Source organism: Staurois parvus, unplaced genomic scaffold (assembly GCF_062004578.1).
Source record: "Staurois parvus isolate SC_StPar_1 unplaced genomic scaffold, SC_StPar_1.0 ptg000353l, whole genome shotgun sequence".
Lineage (NCBI taxonomy): Eukaryota > Metazoa > Chordata > Amphibia > Anura > Ranidae > Staurois > Staurois parvus.
In genome coordinates this window covers 1,942,352-1,963,596 of record NW_028318149.1, presented here as the reverse complement: position 1 = coordinate 1,963,596, position 21,245 = coordinate 1,942,352, and the positions used below count along the sequence as shown (strand labels likewise).

Here is a 21,245-nt window from a genome sequence, read left to right as displayed (position 1 = left end):
AAAAATAAAATTAAATTAAAATAAAATTAAAATAAAATTAAAATTAAAATAAAAATGAAAATGAAAAAGAAAATAAAATTAAAATAAAAATAAACATAAACATAAAATTAAAATAAAAATAAAATTAAAATAAAATTAAAATAAAATTAAAATAAAAATGAAAATGAAAATGAAAAAGAAAATAAAAATAAAATTAAAATAAAAATAAAATTAAATTAAAATAAAATTAAAATAAAATTAAAATAAAAATGAAAATGAAAATGAAAATGAAAAAGAAAATAAAAATAAAATTAAAATAAAAATAAACATAAACATAAAATTAAAATAAAAATAAAATTAAAATAAAATTAAAATAAAATTAAAATTAAAATTAAAATAAAAATGAAAATGAAAATGAAAAAGAAAATAAAAATAAAATTAAAATAAAAATAAACATATACATAAAATTAAAATAAAAATAAAATTAAATTAAATTAAAATAAAATTAAAATAAAATTAAAATTAAAATAAAAATGAAAATGAAAAAGAAAATAAAAATAAAATTAAAATAAAAATAAAATTAAATTAAAATAAAAATAAAATAAAATTAAAATAAAAATAAAATTAAATTAAAATAAAATAAAATAAAATTAAAATAAAAATAAAATAAAAATAAAAATAAAATTAAAATGAAAATGTAAAAGAAAATAAAAATAAAAATAAAATTAAAATAAAATGAAAATGAAAATGAAATTAAAAATAAAAATAAATAATTGATATCCCGGATAAGACACTATGTTTCTTTTCCCTTCTCTGTATGTTCCATATATGGAGGACTAAGCCAAGCAGCCAGTGGAGAAAGTCTCACTGAGAAGGCTGTGCTGAGGAGAGAGGAGAGAGGTTCACGCAGTGGACACAGACTCATCACACTATCCAGACTGAATAATAACACCATCTCATTTATACAGAAGGAACTGTCATTCCCACTGCAAATATTTTTTATTTATATTTTTCATTCATAGTTTTTGTTTTTTCACATTGATAAATTAATTTATTTTATATATTTACACAAATCATATATTTAAGTATAATTAATTGATGTTTTATTTGATTATCGGTGGTACACTTATGAATTCATTATATCACATAAGGTAGAATATATTGGAGCGCGGTACACTACTGGCATTTATGATTAATATTTATACACCTAGAGAGGGTGCGATTAGTACCTGGCGATCTAATATTTAATTAATACTAATTTTAGCACGCAATTAATTAATTCGTAATTAATTTGTAATATTTTATTATTTATATATTTTTCAAATATATTTTTTTATAATTTTTTATGTATGATATCAATTAACAATAGAGTTTATATATAGAAAGAAAACTCCTAGTGGCTCACAAGTAACTATCCAACTTTTTATAAAAATGTTCACGGCTAGGACATACTCCTGATAGTTTTCACAATATGACCATTTGTTTGCACCTCACCCCTCCCATTGACGTTCATTGAAACTCCACTCTAGACACCAGAAATTTTAAGGGACGTTTTTAAACTGCGACTGTGCCTTCATTTTTTATCTTTCAGAGGCATACTATATATCAAAATTTAGGTCTGTTTCTTGTGGTTGTCACAATATAAACCTTTTCACGGTAGCATTTATACTTTTAAAACTACAAGCGTTTGAAGATGGCAATCGCCAGTGAAGATGGCAAGTTTAAAAAGCCTGTTTAGAACAGGCATGCTGACATTCCTCCCAGAGTGAGTTGTCATAGCAACCCAGCTGTCTCAGCACAGTGAGCCTACTCCGCCCACTCCAGGTGCAGCAACCAAAGGTCACTCAAGAGGCAGATGACTCACCAGGCTGGACTGTGAGCTTCAAAATACAAGCTGAAATGCATTTCTCACTATCAGGCTTGCAATGTGCACTGCTTACAATTCATCAATCATTTGGTAAAGGTTGCGGCAAGAACACTTTACACAATTTCACCAGAAATTGTAGATTTTCTAGTTCTTATTCCGTTTCTTATTATAGCCATATTTGCCACGCTAACTCCTCCCACAGTTTTTACACTACAAATACAAGTAATATATCAAAACGTGCGGATTGTTCCCGATCGGATTGCTATTACTTTGTGGAACGTTTCGCCAAATCGTTCAAGAAATATCGCGGTTTTTGCGGCGAAATTTTCCCATAGGAATGCATTGAGCAGCAGAGCACAGCTAGAGTGTGCAAAGGAAAAATCAGAAAAATCAGAACATGATTTGTAAACTGCCATCACTCTTCCATTTTCAAGCCCACCTACACATATCTTATATCAAAACGTTCAGCTAACCCTGCTGTCACTAAAAATGTCCACGAATGCCAGTAGTGTACCGCGCTCCAATATATTCTACCTTATGTGATATAATGAATTCATAAGTGTACCACCGATAATCAAATAATTACATCAATTAAATATACTTAAATATATGATTTGTGTAAATATATAAAATAAATTAATTTATCAATGTGAAAAAACAAAAACTATGAATGAAAAATATAAATAAAAAATAAAAAATATTTGCAGTGGGAATGAGTTCCTTCTGTATAAATGAGATGGTGTTATTATTCAGTCTGGATAAAAATAAAAAAAAATTAAAATTAAAATAAAAAAATAAAATAAAATTAAAATAAAAATAAAATTAAAATTAAAATAAAAATAAAATTAAAAATAAAATAAAAATTAAATTAAAATTAAAATAAATAAAAAATATTTGCAGTGGGAATGACAGTTCCTTCTGTATAAATGAGATGGTATTATTATTCAGTCTGGATAAAAATAAAAATAAAATAAAAATTAAATTAAAATAAAAAAAAATTAAATTAAAATTAAAATAAAATTAAAAATAAAATAAAAATAAAAATTAAAATAAAATTAAATTTAAAAAAAAAATAAAATAAAAATAAAATTAACATAAAATTCAAATAAAAATAAAAATAAAATTAAAATAAAATAAAAATAAAATTAAAATTAACATAAAATTAAAATAAAATTAAAATTAAAATAAAATTAAATAAAAATAAAAATTAAAATAAAAATAAAATTAAATTAAAAAAAAAAATAAAATAAAAATAAAATTAACATAAAATTAAAATAAAAATAAAATTAAAATAAAAATAAAATTAAAATTAACATAAAATTAAAATAAAAATAAAAATAAAATTAAAATAAAATAAAAATAAAATTAAAATTAACATAAAATTAAAATAAAATTAAAATTAAAATAAAATTAAAAATAAAATAAAATAAAATAAAAATTAAAATTAAAAAAAAAAAAAAAATTAAAATAAAAATAAATAATTGATATCCCGGATAAGACACTATGTTTCTTTTCTTTAATATTTAATTAATACTAATTTTAGCACGCAATTGAACTTGGCAAGTTTAAAAAGCCTGTTTAGAACAGGCATGCTGACATTCCTCTCAGAGTGAGTTGTCATAGCAACCCAGCTGTCTCAGCACAGTGAGCCTACTCCGCCCTCTCCAGGTGCAGCAACCAAAGGTCACTCAAGAGGCAGATGACTCACGAGGCTGGACTGTGAGCTTCAAAATACAAGCTGAAATGCATTTCTCACTATCAGGCTTGCAATGTGCACTGCTTACATTTCATCAATCATTTGGTAAAGGTTGCGGCAAGAACACTTTACACAATTTCCCCAGAAATTGTAGATTGTCTAGTTATGTATATTATATTTATTGTATGTACACACAATGCAAAAATATAAAGTAAAAATTTTAAAGCACCCCCTTTCCCCCCTGCTCACGCTCAAATGTGAACACATAAGTAGGGTTCCCACACACATGTAAATCGCAATCACACCACACATGAGGTATTGCTGTGAACGGCAGTGAGAGCAATAATTATAGGCCCATACCTCGTGTAACTAAACTACTAACATGTATTTTGTCACCTATGGATAATTTAATGTACTGTAGTTTGTCACCATTCTGTGGGCATGCACAATTATAAAGCTTGACATGTTTGGTATATATTTACTTGGTTTAATATTTGTATTTTGCCATCAAATTTGGTATTATATTGTTTGTGTGCGCTGCAATTCATTAAAGTGGTAGTAAAATCATTGTGTTCTAATTTTACCTGCAGGTAAGCTTCTAGTAAAGCTTACCTTTAGATATGAGTATCTCCTAAACGTGCACCGTTTAGGAGATATATTCTTTTCTGAAGCCGGCGCATGCACTCTGAAAGAACGGCATACTTAAGAGCTGTGTGCAGTGGCCCAGGACTCCCGCACACATGCGCGGGAGTGATGTCATCGCAGCCCGGCCTGTCAGATGGCCAGAGATTGTGAACCCGGAAGAAGGACCAGGTAAAGATGAAAGCCTGTCTGCAGCAGTGAAAGCATGCCGCTGGAGGGGTTCGTTTTAAGGTAAGTTTTACATAATGTGCTAGTATGCGATGCATATCAGCCCATTATGACATTACCTTGCAGGGGCGCCTTTTTTTTTTTTTTTTTTTTTTTTTTTTTTGCAGTTTAATAGCACTTTAAAGTGTATTTTTTCCTGAAAATTTTCTTTCAATAAACCACTGTTCAAATATCACGCCCACTTCTTTCATGCCAGTGTAGGTTCAGCTCTTCTCTCTGTGCACAGTGAAGCAGTCAGACGCCCCAGGGCCAGGCAGCACTCCTGTTGTAATTTCAGAATCCCAAAAGGAAAGATCAATGTAAAGTGTTCTTTTAGATTCCATTTGTACAAGTCTGGTTGGGGAAGCATCCAGCCACCTATACCATGTGAAAGAATTATGCCAGTTGCAAAAAAGAGGTGAAAGATATATTAACCACCTCAATACCGGACACTTTTACCCCCTTTCATCCAGGCCAATTTTCAGTTTTCAGCGCTCTCATACTTTGAATGACAATTACTCAGTCATGCAACACTGTACCCAAATGAAATTTTCATCTTTTTTCATCAGCAACAACCAAAGGAATTGTCCAGGCAGAAGGCAGGAATATTTTCCATAAACAATCCAGGGTAGCTATAACTCAATCTTTGTACCTAGGCAGAAAAACAAGTGCATAGGTTTGGTTGTCACCTCATCCACCCTACACTGCAGCATTGGTTGGACAAGGTATATTTGATATTACATTTAAAAAAAGCTAACCTGGCAACTGGGAGGTAGCTCACATGAACTTAAAAAAATTTTTTTTAAATATGGAATTGTTGGTTACAAGGTATCCCATGCTGGCACCTCTTTCACTGTTTAGAGGTAGAATGTACACTTTTACACCTCTCTGTACGCATTGTCATTTTCACTTTCGACAAAATTACAACATTCGCACTAGTTATTTATTTAACCACTTGCACTGCAGAGGATTTACCCCTCTTAATGACCAGGCCTCTTTTTACCATTCGGCGCTGCACTATTTCAACTGTTAATTGCGCGGTCATGCAATGCTGTACCCAAACAAAATTTACATACTTTTTTTCACACAGATAGTTTTTTTTTTGGTGGTATTTGATCACCTGTGCTCTTTTTATTTTTTGTGCTATAAACAAAAAAAACTGAAAATTTTAAGAAAAACAATATTTTTTACTTTCAGCTATAAAAAAATATATATTAAACTCAGTCATAAATTTAGGCCAAAATTCTGCTACATTTTTTGGTTAAAAAATCCCAATAAGTGTATATTGATTGCTTTGTGTGAAAGTTATAGTGTCTACAAACTATGGTATAGATACTGCAGTTTACGCCATTTTGTGCTATACAGCACTGTACTAGTTTGACAATTGCGCAGTGATGCAATACGGTACATAAATTTAATTTACGTCTTTTTTCACACAAATAGAGCTTTCTTTTGGTGTTATTTGATCACCTGTGCGCTTTTTATTTTTGGCGCTATAAACAAAAGTTTAACCACTTCCAGACCGGACACTTTTACCCCCTTCCTGACCAGGGCAATTTTCAGCTTTCAGCGCTATCACACTTTGAATGACAATTGCGCAGTCATGCAACACTGTACCCAAATTAATTTTTTACCATTTTTTTGCGACAGATAAAGCTTTATTTTGGTGGTATTTATTCACTGCTGGGATTTTTATTTTTTTTGCTATGTAAATGAAAAAGTCCAAAAATTTTGAACAAAAGTGTTTTTTTTATAAAATTTTGCAAATAAATAATATTTCATCATAAATCTTTGCCAAAATGTATTTCGTTATCTTTTTAGTAAATAAACAAACAAAAACAAATTAGTTTATAACCAAAAATTATAATTTTTAAACATTTTTTTTTACATTTTTATTTTATTTTTTTATATTATTTTTTTTATTTTTTTTTTTGTACATACTGTCACCCTAGCAGTACAGTGTCACCATGGTGACACTGTACTACTTGTGGGGGGTGATGAAGTTTTTTTTTTTTTTTTTTACAATGATTGCTTTTACACCCATATAGGATGTAAAAGCAATCATTTCTCTTTCTCTCTGTGTGCATTCCTGCACTCATTGAGAAATACAGAGTGAGCTGTGATTGGTCACAGCTTGTCACATGGTACAAGGCTGTTGTGAATAGCCTTGTACCATGTGACCTCTGTGATCATTCACAGATTTCACACGTAGTAAGCAATGATGTCACAAGTGACATCTTGCTTACTACTTTGCATGTGATCACTGATTGACCAATCAGTGATCACATGATCGGGACCTCGTACAGAGGACCCGTCCGACGATCGGTGTTTCACTGTGTCCGGAGGACACAGCGGGCACCGGATCGCGGTGCTCCGCTCTCCCAGGGAGCGCGCACAAGCAAGGTGCGGGGAGGCCGTTCATAAACGGCCACCCGACCCTGTACTGCCACCGTCTGGCCGTTTATATGCAACGGCCGGTCGGGAAGTGGTTAAAAAAAAAAAAATTTGAAAACTATATATTCTTATTTCTGTCATAAACAATGTCCCAAAAACTAAATTTCATCATAAATTTAGGCCAGAATGTATCCTGCTACATGTTTTTGGTTAAACAAAATCTCAATAAGTGTATATTGATTGCTTTGTGTGAAAATTATAGCATCTGCAAACTATGGTATAGATAATGGAATTAACACAACTTTTACTTTCTGACTGCCCATCACATTTCTTGAGGCGCTAAAATACCAGCACAATGTAAACACCCCCGAATGACCCCTTTTCGGAAAGTAGACACCCTAAGCTATCTGCTGAGAGGCATATTGAGTCCATGGAAGATTTATTTTTTTCCACAAGTTTTTGGAAATTGCAAAAACATTTTTTTTTTTTTACTCAGTTGTCATTTAAATGACATATTTATGCACAAGCCATGGGTATATGTGGAATTACACCCCAAAATACATTCTGCTACTTCTACCGTGTATGGGAATACCACTTTTGGGAGCCTAGCCACATACAGGAGCCTGAAATTCAATGACCACTTTGAAAGCCTGAAGGTGTGTACCTTCCTCATTTCAATTCCTCACTACCTATCACAGTTTCGGAGGCCCTGAAATGTCAGGATAGCACCAAACCCCCCCCACATGACCCCTTTTTGGAAAGTAGACACCACAAGGAATTTAAAAAGAGTCATGGTGAGTATTTTGCAGATCTAATTTTTTTCTCACAAGGTTTTGAAATATAAAAAAGGAAAAAAAATGTTTTTGTTTTCTTTCTTCATTTTCCAAAAACTTGTGGCAACAAACGAGATCTGTAAAATACGTACCATGCTTCTTATCAAATTCCTTGGGGTGCCTTTCCAAAAAAGGGTCATTTGTGGGGGGGTTAGGTGCTATCCTGGCATTTCAGAGCTTCCAAAACTTTGATAGGTAGTCAGGTAGTGTAATGAGGAAATAAAGCCCTGAAGGTGCTTATTGGATTTTAGGGTCCTGTACTTGGCTAGACTGCCAAAACGTCTCGAACATGTGGTACCCCCATACTCGGGAGCAGTAGCAGAATGTATTTTGGGGAGTAATTCCATATATACCCATGGTATGTGTGAACAATAAATCATTTAAGTGACAATTTTGTGTAGTAAAAAAAAATGTTTTTTGGCATTTTCCAAAAACTTGTGGTAAAAAATAAATTCTTCTATTGACTCAAAATGCCTCTCAGCAAATAGTTTAGGGTGTCTACTTTCCAAAAAGGGGTCGTTTTGGGGGGTGGGGGCATTTTATGACCAGCATTAGAAGTTTATGCCACACATCATTCACTCTTCCAGCCACCTGAAGACCAAGCCTTTTCTGACACTTTTTGTTCACATGTAAAAAATCTGTATTTTTTGCTAGGAAATCACTTTGAACCTCCAACGATTATATATTTTTTAAAGCAAACACCCTAGTGAAAAAAATGGTGGGTGCTGCAATTTTTTATGTCACATAGTACTCGCGCAGTGATTTTCACATTTAAAAAAAAAAAATACTACTTTTAATGCACAAAAAGACAATATATTGGCCAATTGTTTGGTAGAATATAAAAGATGATGGTATAACGAGTAAATAGATATGACATGCTTTAAAACTGTGCATGCCCCGTGCAATGGTGACAAACTGCATAACTTTTTAATATCCATAGCCAATGTTTTAAAAGCCTTTGCAAGCTACCATTTTAGATTTACAGAGGAGGTCTAGTGCTAGATTTACTGCTCTTGATTTGACATTCGCAGCGATACCTCACATGCATGATGCAACTTCTGTTTACATGCCGGCACAGGGTCAACGCTAGTGCACACAGGAAAAGGGGGGGGGGCTTTTTTTTTTTTTAAATTATTATTAGTATTATTACTTTTAATGCTATCACAAGGAATGCAAATATCCCGTATAACTTCAATGGCCATTGTCATATATTCTTTATGAGAAATCTGGGGTCTGTCAGACTCTAGATATATCCTTTGCCCTCACATTATCTAATCTCACCAAAATCGGTGTGATCAGATGCTTTTCAAATTTACAAATGGTGCTGTTTATATCCTGAGAAACTGAAGTGATGAAATGCTCTTAGCTTCAGATTTCTTAGACTATAGAGATGATTGGCACCATTCCGGTCTCCAATCAGCTCTATGGTCAGCTGGCAGAAACACTGGCTGCATTCCCAGGTTCCCCCGATTGCACGGAACTGCCTGAGAATGTCGTGGAGGGCAGCGGGGGAGGGGGGTGCATCATTTCTCGCTGTCCTGAAGCTAATTAGCCACTGGCCATGGCAGCAGAGAACACGGGCATATGATGAATCGGGTCGTGGACCAATACAAACACAATTAATTTTTTTTTAGTAATGCTCATGTTGAGGGTTAGGCCCAAAAAATATTTACATTCAGAAACCGTAATGGGTTTCCTTTTGAATGGTCTGGCAAGGTTTGAATTTGGGTTGGCAGCAATAAATTGTTGTGCATATACATTGCTTTGATCCACAATCAATGCATACAGACCTTCCTTGAAAAACGGCTATAAAAAATCAAGGGGAGTAGTTAAATTTGCTGTTTCCGCCTGAATTCTGTGTTGGCAGTGAATGGGGGAAGTATGGGTGCTGCAGAATTTGTGGCCTGCCAGTCGGGATTTGCAAGCACATCTGGAAGGATACTAGGGGCTCTGTGGTCCTGTGTGCGAATTCTTGGTGGTTGCGGGACAATACTTGTGCTCACCACCGCACTAGCTTGTACTGCACTTATGGGACTCGCCACGCCACCAAGTGATACTGCAGTGCTGGTATGTGAAAAGACCAGGATGCACTAGGCCACTGGTACTCGCCAGTTCACCAAACAGTAGAGCGGCACTAGTACTGGCACTCTGCTGCAAATGAGAGGAGAGAGCAGGGGGTGTTAAGCGTAGGGACTAAACGCAGGTGCCGGGGAGGATCCTTCTAACGCTGTGTATTTAGGGACACTATACTAATGTGAACGCTGGTATAGTGCTGATCTGATCAAAGATATTGATCCATTCAGACACTATACTAGCAATGGAGGTTTATTGTGTATGAGCGTGTTCCTGGCAATCGGGGTTAAATATGTTTACTGGTGTACTGACAGGCAATCTGACGCTATCTGGGAGGGGCGTGAAAACCATGGGAGTGCAAATCACGTGTATATATATGTGATTTTGCGCACTCGTGCCCCCTGTAGCAGTATTTCTACTATAGGGCGGTCAGGAAGCGGTTACAGAAGCAGTTTGCGTTATGGCGCAACGTTACTTTAACTAAGAATTGCACGGTCATGCAGCGCTGCACCCAAATGAAATTTACGTCCTTTTTTTCCCACAAATTGAGCTTTGTTGCCGGGATATTTGATTGCCTGTGTTGTTTGCGCCATAAAAAAAAACAATTTTTTGAGAAAAAAAAATATTTTGGACTTTCCGCTATTAAATATGTCCAGTAAAAAAATTTCAAAATCAAATTTCATCATAAATTTAGGCCAAAATGTATTTTGCGACATGACTTTGCTGAAAAAAAAAATCCCAATACATGTAAATTAGTTTAAGTGAAAGTTATAGCGTTTACAAATGGTGGTATAGATACTGGAATTTATTTTATTTTTTAATACTAATAATGGCGGCGATCAACGACTTTTAGCGGGACTGCGGTGGGCATTCTGACACTAGGGGGAACTGATTTGACACTGTACTAATGGCACTGGGCAGGAATGGGTTAACATGAGAGGCAATCCGCTATTAAATAGGGTTCAGTTAGCACAGTGATATGGGAGTTTTAAAACTACCATGAGAGATGAGAATTCCAAAGGAGTGAAAAGAAATCTGTGTATAAATAGTAGATACATTTGTCAAAAACAAAGTTTTCCAACTGGAATAGAGAAATAGTTAAAGTAACATTAAACTTTTTTTTTTGTTAAAATAACAAACATGTTCTACATGCCTGCTCTGTTTTTTTCACAGGGCAGCACCAATCTTCCTCTTCTAGGGTTCCCCGCTGGCGCTCCAGGCCTCTCCCCCTTGGCTGTTGCCCCAATGGAAAGCTTTCCATGGGGGCACCTGTGCAGGCTCGCTTCTGAGCCTCCCTGTCTGCGTCAGTTGACACAGACTGGGCAACTCGGCCCAACCCCCTCCCCCATCACATAATTTGATTGACAGCAGCGGGAGCCAATAACTTCCGCTGCTATCAATTTACCCAATGAGGAGGGAGACGGCGTTGAGAGCTGCTGCTCTCATGCACATCACTGGATTGGATCGGCCTCAGGTAAGAATAAGCACGGGGCTAGGGGGATCCTGCAGCACAGAAGTCTTTTTACCTTAATGCATAAAATGCATTAAGCTAAAGAAACCTTCAGGCTTTAGAACCACTTATCAGAACCGTTTCTAAATGTAATGAAATTACAGACCTAAAAATGACAGTGGAATTTTGTTGCTCAACAAATCTTGTATATTCGAAAGGTCACAAACCTTGAAGTGCTGCCATACTTACAGCAATGCATACAATGTACGTGTTTGTGTTTCTTTTACATACCAGGTTTGGCCCATCCCACACTTCATCAAGCAATGAATCCAGCAATTCCTCCTGGGGTACCAGCATCTTTTCCTTCTGCGTACAGCTTTGCCAGAGATCCACAGAACGGACAGATTGTGGTGATTCCTGCTGAACATATATCAAATTTTGGTATGCATGGACAAACCTATTTTGTTTTTGTTTTTTTTGTTTTTTTTCTACCTCTAGAAATAATTTTATCTCCTTTTGATTAGACATAGAAGGGTGATTTGAATGCACAAAGCTCAAGCAAAACCATCTTCACACTTCATGCTCTTCTGACATTTATGTGTATAAAATTATGGATGGGTGTAGAGGCACACTTACAATAAAATTTTGTCAAACCTGAGGTTATATTTAATAAGTTTATTGAAGTTGACCGCTCTACTCAGGACGAAAGAAAAGCACGATGCCTTCTCCTCCATCAGGGCTACCTATCCAGGGAAATATGTAACCCCTGTTCACACTAATGTGTTTTCTCCTGCATTTGGTATCATGCTGCACTGCACAGCAATAGAATTTTCATTATTTTCTGTGGTGGCCAATCACATCAATGCAGCAAAGCTGTAGTGCATTTTATGTAAAAGGTGTAGGCACTGCTTTTGGTGCAGTGCAGCATGTGTTATGCCCCATAGACTTCAGTGGAAATGCACCAAAAACACGTGAAATGCATCCACATGCATTGTTAGTGTGTTTTTTGGCAGACTTTTATGTATAAAATCCAGTTTCCAAAAAAAAAATGCATGAAAAAGTCACACTACAAAAATGCACTAAAAAGCTGATCTCAGAAGGGTTTTTACCTTAGTGCAGAGAATGCATTCATTTAAAAGAAAAAAACCTTCAAAGACCACTTTAAGCACATTGTGTTTGTCTCTTTTGTTGTGACTTAGATGAGGATCAGATCACATTTTATGGCAAATTACTACAAAAAAACAGCTAATTCCAAGGGGTTCACATACTTTTTCTTGCCACTATCTCAAGATTATGGTATCTAATGATAAATTGTAAGTAACTTATGCATTGATATGGATCAATCATATGACAGATAAGGCAAGATAAATGGATATGGTAACATGTACATAAGATCATAAACTCAGAAAATCATAAACTCTAGTGTGAGCTTGGGCAATAGTTCATCTCTACATTGATCTCATAAAATTCCTTGTGTGAGGATACTGGACAGTTTTTTGTTTTGACATATAAAAATACACACATACATATATCAAGTAGTGCAAATAAAGATGAAAATACAAATTGTAATTAAAAAAATAAAAACACACGTCAGAGCACTAGACTGCGTCTCTGATCCTCCGGACACCTGCTAAGCCTGCCACCCACTGAGAGAGCAGGGTAGTAAAGCAGCAGGTCAGGACTTGAAACCCGCTTCTGACGGCTTAGCTGTGAGAGGAGGGTGGACACAGATGGAGGTGCCGGTCTAGAGTGAGGCAGGATTACACAAGCAACAAGTAAAGAGGGACACCAAGCTGCAGAGCTGGTGAGAATACAGGCAAGCTGAACTGTAAAAGCTGTTATAAACTGTCATCTCTTGCTGAGATTACTGTATGGCGCAGCGGCTTTACAGTGCTGATATTACCGCTGTATTACCCCTGTCTAAGGCTGATTGAAGCAAAGACTTATGTTTTTCTGCATCTATCAGATTTTTTTTATCTGTGAAAAGAACTGAACCTAATAAGGGGTGGTACTGGCAGGTTTATACACAGCATCGCCCAAGTAGAAATGTTAAGCTGCTTAATCACATTAAAAGTGACCAGCAGGATGCAAGCTGAGGTTCTCTATTGGATAAATATTCCCACAGGACTTTGAGTGGAAGGAAGTCAAGACCCCTGGATAACCAGAAGGGTGGAATTAAAGTGCCTAAAGTAGGAGGGGGTGGTAAAGCCACTGAAAGCAACATAAGCAGAGCAGAATGGAGCCGGTAAACGGCGATCCCTTGGTGCAGGATCCCCAGCACAGACTGTGGCTACAGCAACAGCTATAGTAATTAGGGGAAAGTAAAGGAGTTGGCTGGTGTAGCTGCTGGAGTTATAGCTGGTCGCAGAAATGGGCTTAGGACCAAGATTGCCATGGAAGCCCTAGAGAGAAATCTGACACCAGAAATAAGCCCTAAAATGGCTCTCCATTGACAAAAGTTATGGCGACAATGCTGAGCACATTGGAGCATTCCTCAACCACTTCCTGTCTGGACACTTTCACCCCCTTCCTGTCCAGGGCAATTTTCAGCTTTCAGCATTATCACACTTTCAATGACAATTGCGCGATCATGCAACACTGTACCTATATTAATTTTTTAGCATTTTTTTGAGACAGATAAAGCTTTATTTTAGTGGTATTTATTCACCCCTGGGATTTTTATTTTTTTTTGCTGTTTAAATGAAAAAGTCCAAACATTTTGAAAAAGTGTTTTTCTTATAAAATTTTGCAAATAAATATTTCATCATAAATCTTGGCCAAAAATAATAAATTTATCATTATTTTAGTAAAAAAAAACACAAATTAGTTTATAACCAAAAATTCTAATTTTTAAAAAAAAAAAATTTAATTTTTTTTTAAATTTTTTTTATATATTTTTTTTTTTTTACACACTGTCACCCTAGCAGTACAGTGTCACCATGGTGACACTGTACTACTTGTGGGGTGTGATGAAGATTTTTTTTTTTAACACTGATTGCTTTTACACCCATATAGGATGTAAAAGCAATCATTTCTCCTTCTCTCTGGCTGCATTCTTACAGCCATTGAGAACTACTGAGTGAGCTGTGATTGGTCGCAGCTTGTCACATGGTACAAGGCTGTTGTGAATAGCCTTGTACCATGTGACCTCTGTGATCATTCACAGATTTCACACCTAGTAAGCAATGATGTCACAAGTGACATCTTGCTTACTACTCTGCATATGATCACTGATTGACCAATCAGTAATCACATGATCGGGACCTCACACAGAGGTCCTGTCCGGCGATCGGTGTTCCACTGTGTCTGGAGGACACAGTGGGCATCGGATTGCGGTGCTGCTCGCTCTGAGGGAGCGCGCACAACTAGAAAATGCGGGTGCGTTTATGAACGGCAACCCGCCCCTAGAGTGACACCGTCCTGCTGTTTAAAAACAGTAGGCGGGCGGCAAGTGGTTAAAGGGGGATATGGCTGTGATACATGCAGACCTGGGTCATGTGTTGAATAGAGTGAAAGAAATGGAGGGGCGACTAGAAAAACTTGCACAAGCAATAGCAGGTTTACAAGAGCAGGTAAAATCTCTGCAGAAATGTTATATAAAGTGGAAGATCAAGAAAACTGAAGCGCCTCAATCTGTAGGTCCAGGGCTTTCAGAAAAGCTTCAAGAGGAAGAACTACAGGCGGCAATTTGGAATATATTTAACCCCTTATTAGGAAGACAAAAGACTGAGCCATTGAGAATAGAAAGGGCCCGTAGGGTGACAAGACCTCGTAACCTAGCGATTGAAACACCAAGAGATGTAATAATCCGTTTCCATTACTACAAAGATAAGACAATGATTGTAGTAAAATTGAGGAAGGGCTCCATGTGAGAGTATGAAGGAAAAGCACTTCAGGTGTATTCAGATTTGGCCAAAGACTGGTAAGGTGTAGAGCGCTGAAGCTGTTGTTGGAGGAGATGCATAAGACCATTGTTCAATATAGTAGATGGGGGGTTTCCATCTTGCATCATTGGGAAAAAAGGATGGGCGAGCAGCTATCCTGAAGTTTCCTGAAGAACTGGATGGCTTTGTAGTAAATTGGATTTGAGATCCCCAGTCCTGGCAGGCTGGAAGGACTATAGAGATGTTGAACCCCAGTTCCTAGATGAGAAATGGAAACCGGTTAATAAAAAAAAATTGGAATAGAAACCTAAGACATATATAACGGGGTGTTTTGTTATGTTTTTGGGGTTGTATTCGATATGTGCAAAGAGAGATCACACAAATACTTAGAAGTATAACATTTATTGCAAGTAATGACAGATACAGATAACAGTTAAGAAAATATAACAAAAATACTTAACTAAAGATGCTGTTTTCGCCAGGGGGGGATGTGATAAATATGAGTTTGTATGGTTATATTCTTGCTGTATTCCTGGTAATGATATACGAGAATGGGTTTGGGGTGCTGGGAGGGTGCAGGAGAGGTGTGCTTCCCACGGGAGGCCCGGCCACGGAGGTTAACTTGGGCCGAGGCTTTGGTGAAATGCACATAATCTCTGGATACAGGATTTATTAGGTTTGCAGCACTACAACTCCCACAACCAGAGGCGGGGGCTTGGGTAGACATTTAAGGGGTTAAGTAAAATGTGAAAGTAGCAGGGAGGAAGGGGCAGGGTGTTCTGCAGTGTATGTTAGGATTTCCCCAAGGAAGGTGGTAAGAGGGGGAACCGATGGGTGAGTGTGTGCAACAATAACCCCCAAGTAGGCAGGAAGAAAACACTGGCATTTCCTTATCAAATAACTTGGTTTATACTAGGTGAATACTTTTTGGATAGGGCTGGTGGGTGTAAATGAGGAAGGAAAGGGAGAGACATAGGGTTACAAGTTTGAATATGGTATGTTTTAGGTCCCCCCCCATATGATCATGAGAGAATTATACTATTATTCAGCAAACTTTGTGTTGTTACAAGAGATCCATATAGTTCATGAATCTAGGATTAGATTGTCATCAAAGTATCTCCCTACATGGTATTATGGAGATTCACCATCAATACAAAGCAGAGGAGTGGCTATTGGGGCAGACAGAAACACTCCATAGTTAGTAAAAGAGCACTTGGATTTCGGGTTCTGTTTTGTGAAAGGCTGTTTAGCTAATATCAAATGTACGCTGGCCAAAATGTATTGTCGAAACAAAAATTCAGTTGTACATTTCAGGGAGGGGAGAGTAATTGTGCCATGAAATTTTAACTTTTACTTTGACCCTCAGGGGAATGAGGAATGCAGGAAACATAGTAGGGTTCGTCCCTGGGAGGCAGGCGGGTGATAATGTCCGTAAGGTGGTCCATCTTATACATTTTCTGCAACAACGGAAAATCCCAGGATTCCTACTGTCCTTGGACATATATAAAGCTTTTGATTCTCTATCTTGGGAATATCTGCGGTTTGTGCTGTCTCGTTGGGGTTTCGGGGATTCTATTCTCTCTTGGATTCAGGCCTTGTATTCCTTTCCTTCGGCCTCCGTTAAATACGCTGGGTATTTCTCGGATCCCTTTCCTGTTGGGCGAGGGACGAGGCAGGGTTGCCCGCTGTCCCCAGCGCTCTTTGTCCTGGCGCTCGAGCCACTGGCTTTAGCGCTCCGGACCGATTGCAATATATCGGGGGTTCCATACGCGGGACAGGAGTTTAAGCTGAGCCTCTTTGCGGACGATGCCCTCTTGACCCTTACTAATCCTCTGACGACGCTTCCTAACTTGCAACGAGTTCTTGAGCGCTTCTCCTTGATTTCGGGTCTATGTATCAACTTGGATAAAACCGTCGCTCTCAATATTACTTTGGCTTCAGATTTGGTTTCGCGCCTACAATCCCACTTCCCTTACCGGTGGGCTTCCTCTTTTCTGGAATACTTGGGCATTCGCTTGACCCCCACCTATGACTCCCTTTTTGCTGCAAATTATTATCCTTTGCTTAGCTCTTTATCTTCTCTTATGCATTCCTGGCAATTTCCGCACCTGTCTTGGATAGGACGGGTTCATTCAGTGAAAATGACCATCTTGCCGAAATTGTTATATTATTTTCGCACCCTCCCGGTGCGGGTTCCCCCTCACTTTCTTCAGTTGCTTCAGGCGAAGTTTATGCGTTTTATCTGGGCCGATAAACACCCCAGAGTCTCTAGAAATACGCTCTTTGCTCATAGACTCCAGGGTGGTCTTGGGGTACCCAATGTAGCGAAGTATTATCAGGCGAGCCAGATTGCCCCGCTGTCTATGTTGCACGCTTCCTCCGATGTTCCTCTCTGGGTCCTGCTGGAACTACCTAATTGTGCCCCTATTGCACTGTCGACACTCCTATGGCTTCCCCCTGCCCTGCGCCCTATGGCGCTGAGTCCGATGTTGCTCCATGGCCTACAAGTCTGGGACTCGGTACGTTACTCCAGTGGCCTGATGTCACCCTTTTTGCCCTTGCTTCCAATCGTTAACAACCCTCTTTTCCCACCAGGTCTAGATTGCCCGAGGGCATTTTCTTGGTGGGTGGCTCATGGTTTCTCACAGGTGCAACACTTTTTGATTTTTCGGTCCTTTCCCGCCTGGAATGTTCTTCGGGAGTCTCGGGATGTTCCCCCAGTGGAATTTTTTCGGTACCTTCAATTGCGGCACTGGCTACTTTCGCTGAGAGCCACTTCTGCTTTCCCATATCAGAAATCTGCCTTTGAACGGCTTTGCCAGCAGCACCCGGGCGCCCCGGGCCTTATCTCCCTTCTTTACGCAGCTTTGAACAGACGCTCGTCTCACACTTCTCTTTCATATGTTGTTCAGTGGGAACGCGACCTGGGAGTGGCTGTGGATCCGGAGGACTGGAATAGGGCCTGGTCACTCATAGCTAAATGTTCATTTAATACGACCACGCTGGAAGCAGCCTACAAGGTATTGTTCCGTTGGTACTGGGTTCCGGCTCGTCTGGCCCAGGCTAACCCTGCCTGTAGTGATCGATGTTTTCGGGGTTGTGGCCATCGTGGCGATGTACTGCATATCTGGTGGTCATGCCCGAGGTTGGTTCGTTTTTGGTCTCGTGTGTTTGGCCTCCTTTTCACTTTGTTCCATCTCTCCATACGCCGGGATGCTCGGTATGCTTTGCTTCATTGCCCCATACCGGGCCTCTTGGCTCGTCAGCAGCGGTTGGCTTCCTATTTGTTTTTATCGGCTACTAGGACAATTGCTCAGGCCTGGAAGAGTCCGTTTGTACATTTCCAGGGGGTGCGGGATCGTATGACTACTATGATGCTCAACGAACAGATGTCGAGTATATGCAACGACTCTCAACATAAATTTTTGAAAGTATGGGAGCCGTGGTTGCAATACGCCTTTCCCACGCTCCCCCCGGCCAGTGTGGGGAGGTAATGGAGTTTGGTATTGGCGCTCGTGGACCCCTGCTCTTTGGTTTTTTTTGTTTTTTGTTTTTTTTTCCCTTTCTTCTCTGCTCTTCTTCTCTCCTTTTCTGTTTGTTTTGATGTGACAGTGGACAACTGTCTTTAGTTGCGATAGTCAGAGTCTTACTGATGTTATTGTAACCTATGTGCCATTGATAGCCCCTGCGTGGGCATACGTTTTGCCTTATTGGAATTAGAGCGTTGTCTGCTCTATTATGCCTTTTTTATTGGTGCAATTGATAGCCCCTGCGTGGGCGTGTTTTGTTGCCTCTGTTTTATACTGTTTAAAATTAATAAAAACCATTGAAATACAAAAATCCTTTTTTGTTGGTCTTATGTATTCTAATTTTCTGAGTTACTGAATTTTGGATTTTCAGTAGCTGTAGGCCTTAATCAGCAAAATTAAAAGAAAGAAATACTTCAAATATATCACTCTGTGTGTAATGAATCTATATAATGATTTTCACTTTTTGAATTGAATTACTGAAATAAGCTAACTTTTTGATCTAATTTATTGAGATGCACCTGTATATTTTCCTAGAAAAATTGTGACGTTTACAATACATATTTTACCCGTTGCACATATATATACTGTATATGAATGTTTTGCCTTCATTTCTATTTTAAACTGAATAGGTTGTTTTACAAGGCAGGGTGTCACATATACTTTAAGTGCTGAAGAAGATAGCAAGCTGTTTTGGTCTCTGCAGTAAGGATGGTTGTGTTGTTTTTTTTTGTTTTTTGTTTTTTTTTTACAATGAGGTTACACCCCCTCAGGGGCGGACTGACAACTCATGGGGCCCCTGGGCAATAGGGGATCATGGGGCCCCTGTGTCCTTGCCCAAACTCAAAAAAGCCTATGAAAAAGGTACCAGGGGCATCTCATGGGTCCCCCTACTGAACCCGGGCCCTCGGGCAGTGCCCAAGTTTCCAAATGGTCAGTCTGCCCTTGCACCCCCTTTTCTTTTTTGTCAAAACGTGCACACTTTTGTTATTAAAGCGGCTGTAAAGGCTCACGTTTTTTTACCTTCATGCATTGTATGCATGAAGGTGAAAAACTTTCTGTGTGTAGCAGCCCCCCTAACACCTGAGTCCTATCCCGATCCAGTGATGTCCATGAGAGCCTCAAGTCTTCAGGGACTCTCACTCCTGATTGGCTAAGGCAGCAGCAGGCACCATCAGCTCCCTCTGCTGTCAATCACAGCCAGTGAGCCAATCAGGAGAGGGAGGGGTGGGGCTGAGCCACACAGAGCAGGTAAGTATGACATGTTTGTTTTTTAAAACAAAAATAAGAGTTTAGTATCATTTTAAGGCAGCACGCAGTGGTAACATGCATTAATTAGTAACACAGTGTAATCCATTAAAACCAAACTGATTTTTAGCTTTTTTTTTTCTTAAGAACGTAAATGATAAAAGGTGAACTTTGCTTGTATCCCTGTACTTTTTAAATTTATTTTGCAGCATTCTGGTACCATTGACATGTGTATACCTTATATAATAAGCTCTTCTTTTTTTCTCAGCAGAAATATTGGATCGCACATCATCCCTCTGGCCTTCTATGTATTCTTCAGCACATAGCTCACTGCAGCATGCACATCATTTACAGCTAATTTCTCAACAGCAGCTTATGCGACAACATGAACTATACATGCTGCTGCAACAGCAGGCAGTTCATTCTATAGATCTACACAGAAGTGCCCAACTAGAGGCTCTGGAATCACAGAGAGCTGAACAAGTAGATACTATGGATTTACAGAGAAATGCACTAGATATTCTAGAAATACAGAGAAGTGCCCAAATGGAAATGAAAGAATTGCATAGAAGAAATCACCTTGAATCTCAACAGTACCATCGAAGTGAACATTGTATGGTAAGGTTGAAGTTTTTTGTGGTTTATTCTGTCTATAGTAAAAAGGGTAGGGTTTTGGGATGAAATTGGGTTTGAGGCAAACCCAGCCTGTTTGTAAATTGGCCAGTTTTTTCACCCAAATTCCCAGCTGCTGTAATGCAAATGAACAGCCAAGAATCTCGGGCTTGGTTATTGACCAAATTTGGCCAATGACGTCACCTGAAATCCCCAGTGCAGTATTTACATTACTGCAGCCCTGGGGATCTGTTAGTTTGTGATGGGTAGACATCGGCAGGGGTTGGGTCAGGGGTATTGAATTAAAATTCAAGAAGGTCCGGTCACTAAACTTTTCTTCTGGCCGAGGTTCCAATAGGGTGATTGCCCCTCAGACGGTCCTCCCTGAGATCTTGCATGCAGACTCTGGGTCGGTTGATCTCTGCTTTTGAGGTGTTCCTGTATGCGCAGTTCCAAACGAGGACTCTGCAGAAGAGGATTCTAGATAAAAGGGACAAGTTCACTTTTCTCTCTGTTCCAATCTCTATTGCTCTGAGCGGGGAAGTACTTTCTTCTTTTCTGTTGGATGGTAGTCACAAATGGCTGTGAGGAGCTCTGGGCTTGAGTTTGGCTCAAAGTTGTTGGCCTCAGGCAGTAGTTCAGCTGATCATCAATATTCTGGAGTTCCAAGTGATCAGGCTATCTCTGGTTTGTTGCACAAATCGTCTACGAGGACTGCCAGTTCCGGATTCAATAGGACATTGCCACCGTGGTGGCGGAGCTGGCATCCTTCCTTTTAAAAGTGGGGGTCGGCTTTCACTTGAATGAGGACATAGTCCCTGTGCCCTCAGTCC

The 21,245-nt window shown here is 38.2% G+C and overlaps 1 protein-coding gene across 6 annotated transcripts in view; it reads left to right on the top strand.

The window, feature by feature from the left end:
* TNRC18 (trinucleotide repeat containing 18) overlaps positions 1–21,245 on the top strand; it is a 454,956-nt gene that overhangs the window by 114,281 nt on the left and 319,430 nt on the right. For 5 of the 6 annotated variants that reach the window (XM_089684717.1, XM_089684716.1, XM_089684715.1 and 2 more), the window contains exons 7-8: positions 11,436–11,582; positions 20,069–20,418. In XM_089684717.1, the coding sequence (XP_089540843.1) occupies positions 11,436–11,582; positions 20,069–20,418 (497 nt within the window). The remainder of the gene's footprint in view (positions 1–11,435; positions 11,583–20,068; positions 20,419–21,245) is intronic. The other variant, XM_089684713.1, reaches the window with a different exon arrangement.